The sequence below is a fragment of the Melospiza melodia genome, unplaced genomic scaffold (assembly GCF_035770615.1).
Source record: "Melospiza melodia melodia isolate bMelMel2 unplaced genomic scaffold, bMelMel2.pri scaffold_32, whole genome shotgun sequence".
Lineage (NCBI taxonomy): Eukaryota > Metazoa > Chordata > Aves > Passeriformes > Passerellidae > Melospiza > Melospiza melodia.
In genome coordinates this window covers 1,890,025-1,895,357 of record NW_026948638.1, presented here as the reverse complement: position 1 = coordinate 1,895,357, position 5,333 = coordinate 1,890,025, and the positions used below count along the sequence as shown (strand labels likewise).

Genomic DNA, 5,333 nt, shown 5'->3' with positions numbered 1-5,333 from the left:
CTGGCAAGGGCAGCGCTGCAGAGAGACAGCTCTGCCCAGGAACAGCTCCTGTGCACAGCCCAGCAGGGCTGGGGCACTGCCTGCAGCCACCCCGGGCACAGCACAGAGGCACAGAGGGGTTAAACTCAGCCTGGACTGGGAGCACAGAGCAGAGCTCACTCAGGGCTCACCAGAACAGAAATCAGCCCAGGTTTGAAACAGGCATTCCCTGGCTGTGGGAGAGAAGCTGCAGTTCCTGCAGGGATCTCCTGGAGCTGGCACATCCCACAGCTTTGAGGACCTTTCAGGAGGACTCTCAGAGCTGCTCCAGGGCAGGGCTGTGGCCATAGGGCAGGGCTGGCTTTCCCTGCTGCCCCAGCCCAGGCACAGCCCAAGGCAGCTCCTGTTGCCAGGCTCTGCTGCAGGGCTGAGCAGCCGGGGCTGCAGCCAGGGGTGCCCAGGGCTGTCGTGCAGAGCAGGGTCCTGCAGCCCAGGGCGCTGTGCTGGGGCAGGGACTCTGCTGCCTGCCAGGGACAGCTCTCAGCCGGCCCGGGGAGCTGCTCCCAGCACTGGGGAGAAGCTGTGGGGGGAAGGAGCCACCCTGAGCAGGGCAGGGGCTGCTGCTGAGAGGGGCTGGGTGGCTCAGGGCTGCTCCCAGCTCCAGACCTGCCTGGGCACCGCTCCGGAGGACACTTCTTAAAAGAAGGTAAGCCTGGGATTGCTGGAAAAATCAGGAGCTTTTCTGAGAGTTTTCAATTTCCTACTTGGAGAAGAATGGGAAGGTTGGGGTGACGACAAAAAGATTTTTGTATTTTTTACATTTTATATATTCATAGCTCTCTAAATTACTATCATATAGTTACAATACTATAATCCTTACTTAACTCTATTTAACTCTTAACTCTATTAAACCACTATTATATTCTTATATAGCTTTAATCCTGAATTAAATCTAGTATGTTTCCTTACCTTTCTCTTAATAACCTGACTGTCCAAATATATTCCTAAAATGCTGTATAGTCCTATTCTTTTATATAGCCCTGAAATACTATATAGTATTCTAGGAACTGGACATATAGGAACATTTTGGGTTTTGAGAATGAGCAGAATATGAGCAGTCATTATAAAAAGTGAAGGCAAAGAAGCCTTTGGACCTACTCCAATGGGTTGACCAGGGGTGTGTAACTAGGGAAACTGAATCTCCTTTTGGATGTTCCTGTTAAATATCCTAATTAATCAACCTTAATAATTTGTTCAGATCAGGAGCTGGGTGTGCCCCATCCCCACTGGGACACCTGGAAGCTTCCAATAAATGTCTGGTTTTTACTTTACTGTTCTAACACTGTTGCAAGGGTTTGTTTTTTTTTTTTTTTTTTTCCTCTTTGGGTTATAGACAGCAGAGGGATGAGAGAAGCAGAACAGGAATTGTAATCTCAGAATCACAGAACATTTTGAGTTGAAAGGGACACACAGGATCATCAAAGGAATGTTTGAACATTTACACAGACTCCAGAACTGTGACTTAAGCTGGTCAGTATCTCTGCTGGGAGCCTCCCAAAGGCCCTCAGCCACTCCTCAGCCCTGGACAGCAGCAGCATCACCTCTGCAGGGCCCAGCAGGGCTCTCCTGAGCTGCCCTTGCCCAGCTGCACACAGAGCCTGCCCCAGCCAGGGCCCTGCACACAGGCAGGTTTCTGTAGGGCCCCAGCCAGGGCACACAGGCTGGGATGGGCTCTGTGAGCGCTGGCAGGGACAAGGCTCCTCTCAGGAGGGAATATGCAGGCCCAGGGAGATGCTCAGGGAAGGAGAGGGGGCTGAAGAGAGCAGTGCTGGGGCAGGATGAGGGCACTGTTGGTGTGTGGGAGGTGCCGGGCACAGCTGGGCATGGGAACACTGTCCTGAGTGCCCAGCTGTCTCTGCCCTGACCTCTCAGGCACAGCACCACAACATCTTCTCTTGGTTCTGCACTGCCCTGATATTGTCACTGTTATCTGCTGCTCTCAGGGAGGCTCTGGCATTTGCAGGAGCTGAGTCAGGCACTGCCCTTGGCGTTCCTGCCAGGCAGGGGTGTGTCCATGGGAATGGGATGTCCAAGATTCCCTGGCACCTATGGGGCTGTGGGCAAAGCAGGCCATGGGAAAGGGGAATGAGCTGAGCCCCCTCCCTGAGATCCCATCATGGGCACAGCCAGGGATCTCCTTGCTGTGCCCTTCCAACTCTGAGCTGCCCTCCTGGGTGCAAATATGTGCCAGAGCCTCTGGGAGTTCCCTGAATGTCCCACGGGGAAGGGCAGAGCTGCCAGAGCTGAGGAAATGCTGCTGAGTTTGCCCAGGGAGCCGTGAGTGTCCTTGGCACAAGGGGGTGCTGAGAGCTTGCCCAGAGACCTTTAGAGAGGGTGAGACATTCAGGGATCCCTCTGCTCTGGGCAGGGTCTGGTTTGTCCCAGGGTGACCCAGTGAGTGTCATTGTGCTCTGATTGCAGCCAAAGGTGCAAAGCCAGGGCAGGTGGGAACAATCCCATCCAGCCCCTCATCTTCCCTCAGCCACAGGGAATCCTTTGCCTCTCCCATCTCTCAGTGGCAAACTCTGAGTGCAGCAGGAATGCTGGGGATTTCTGACCTCAGAGAGCCAGAAATGATGTGTGGGTAGGAAAACAATTCCTAAAAAAACCTTCTGCTATTCATGTCTTATAGGACTGTGAATGCAGATGCTACCAAGCCTGTCTGCATTAGAAGCGATTCCCCTGTCAAATCTTGAACATCCAGCCTTGTCCCTCTGCCACATGGCCACAAATCCAGGGCAGCAGGGCAGGGATGGCTCCTTGAGAGCCCCCAAGCACAGGCCTGGCTGCTCCTGGCACACTCAGCCAGCACAACTGGAGCTCAGGCAGGGATATGGCTGAAGGTTTTCCCAGAGCAGGAACAAGGCTACAGGGACAGTCTGCGGGGAATGGCCCAGGCTTGGCTCAAAGCAGCCCATCCTGACTTGTCACTGTCCTTTCTCCATGAACAGGACCCCATGTGCAGCCACAGAAAATGTCCAACAGCAGCTCCATCAGGCACTTCCTCCTGCTGGCACTGGCAGACACACGGCAGCTGCAGCTCCTGCACTTCTGCCTCTTGCTGGGCATCTCCCTGGCTGCCCTCCTGGGCAACGGCCTCATCATCAGCACCGTAGCCTGCAGCCACCACCTGCACACGCCCATGTTCTTCTTCCTGCTCAACCTGGCCCTCACTGACCTGGGCTCCATCTGCACCACTGTCCCCAAAGCCATGCACAATTCCCTCTGGGACACCAGGAACATCTCCTACACTGCATGTACTGCTCAGCTCTTTTTCTTTCTGTTCTTCATCTCAGCAGAATTTTGCCTCCTGACCATCATGTGCTATGACCGCTACGTGTCCATCTGCAAACCCCTGCACTACGGGACCCTCCTGGGCAGCAGAGCTTGTGCCCACATGGCAGCAGCTGCCTGGGCCACTGCCTTTCTCAATTCCCTGCTGCACACAGCCAATACATTTTCTCTGCCCCTGTGCCATGGCAATGTCCTGGGCCAGTTCTTCTGTGAAATTCCCCAGATCCTCAAGCTTTCCTGCTACAAATCCTATCTCAGGGAATTTGGGCTCATTGCAGTTAGTGCCTGTTTTGGTTTTGGATGTTTTGTGTTCATTGTTTTCTCCTATGTGCAGATATTCAGGGTCGTGCTGAGGATCCCCTCAGAGCAGGGACGGCACAAAGCCTTTTCCACCTGCCTCCCTCACCTGGCCGTCGTCTCCCTGTTCCTCAGCACTGCAGCATTTGCACATCTGAAGCCCCCCTCCATGTCTTCCCCATCCCTGGATCTGGCCCTGTCAATTCTGTACTCGGTGGTGCCTCCAGCCCTGAATCCCCTCATCTACAGCCTGAGGAACCAGGAGCTCAAGGCTGCAGTGAGGAGACTGATCACTGGATGCTTTCAGGAACATTAAACTACTGGCCAATTTCTGCCAATCACTTGTACTAAAAGACATCTTTCATACTTCTTGTTGCTTTGGTTGTGGTTTGTTTTTTTTTTTTCCTTTGTATTAGTTTTTCATATTGTCCACAAAGAAATGTCATTGTTTGTGCAATTTCTCATTTTGTTTCTCTCCACCTTCCATGTGGCCAGAGACTGTGTCAATGAGGGGCAGCACTCTTGGTGGCTTTAAAGGACCCAAAGGATCTCCCAGCAAAGTTTTCTGCAGTGATGCCCTTTTGTTGCCTTCTCAGGAGCTGCAGCAGCAATGTCAGTGTGCAGAGCTGGGGTCAGATCAGTGCTAGCACAGCATCTCTGGTCCGGCTGGCCACACCATTCCTGATCCAGGCCAGGAGCCATTGGCCTTCTTGGCCACCTGGTCACACTGATGGCTCATGTCCAGCTTGCTGTCCATCAGTCCCTGCAGGCCCTTTCTGCCTGGCTGCTCTCCAGCCACTCTGTCCCCAACCTGTAGTGCTGCAGGGGTTGTTGTAACCAAAGTGCAGGACCCGGCACTTGGTCTTTTTAAACCTGACCTTGTTGTATTTGGGCCCTGGATCCAGCCTGCCCAGGGCCCTGTGCAGAGCCCTCCTATGTTCCCACAGAATCAACACTCAGATCCAGCTTGGTGCCATCTGCAAAGACGTCCTTTGTTTCGTGGAGCCCCTCAGTGTCACAATGGCCTCCTTGTTACACCAGGCCCTGCACTGTCACACTGGTCTCCTTGGTTCCATGAGACCATGCAGAGCAACAATGGTGTCCTTGGTTCCATGGGGCCCCAAAATGTGACAGTTGACCCCTTGGTTCTGTGGGGCTTCACAGTGTCACAATGTTCTCAATGCCCTAATACTGCCTTGTCACCCAGACCATGCCACTGAGTGCCACTGGAGAGGGACAGGGACTCTGCCACGTTCCCCCCTGGCCAGACCATTCCAATGCCCACTCACCCTTTCTGTGAAGAACTTCTTCCTATTGTCCAGCCTGAACCTCCCCTGATGCAGCTTAAGGCTGTGTCTTCCTGTCCTGCCCTCCAGCAGATCCACACTCACACCCACCTTGGTGCCATCTGCAAGTTGTGAATGGTGGACTCGATCCCCTCAGTCAGATCATCAGTGAAGATATTAAACAGGACTGGGCCCAACACAGATCCCTGGGGGACACCACCAGTGCCTGGACACCAGCTGGGTGCAGCACCATCCCCACCACTCTCTGGGCCCAGCCTCCAGCCAGCTCTTTACCCTGGGAAGGGTGAACATGTCCAAGCCATGGGCTGCAGTTTTTCCAGGGAATTCTGTGGCTCATGGCTTTAAAGGCTTTGAAGTCCAGGCACACAACATCCACAGCCTTTCCTGCATCCACAG

General features: G+C 53.7%; 1 protein-coding gene across 1 annotated transcript; it reads left to right on the top strand.

The window, feature by feature from the left end:
* The first annotated feature begins 568 nt into the window (after nt 1-568).
* LOC134434174 (olfactory receptor 14J1-like) lies at nt 569-5,018 on the top strand. The gene is made up of 2 exons (XM_063182855.1): nt 569-685; nt 2,991-5,018. The coding sequence occupies exon 2, from the start codon at nt 3,014-3,016 to the stop codon at nt 3,944-3,946; it is 933 nt and encodes a 310-aa protein (XP_063038925.1). The 5' UTR covers nt 569-685; nt 2,991-3,013; the 3' UTR covers nt 3,947-5,018.
* Nucleotides 5,019-5,333: the final 315 nt, after the last annotated feature.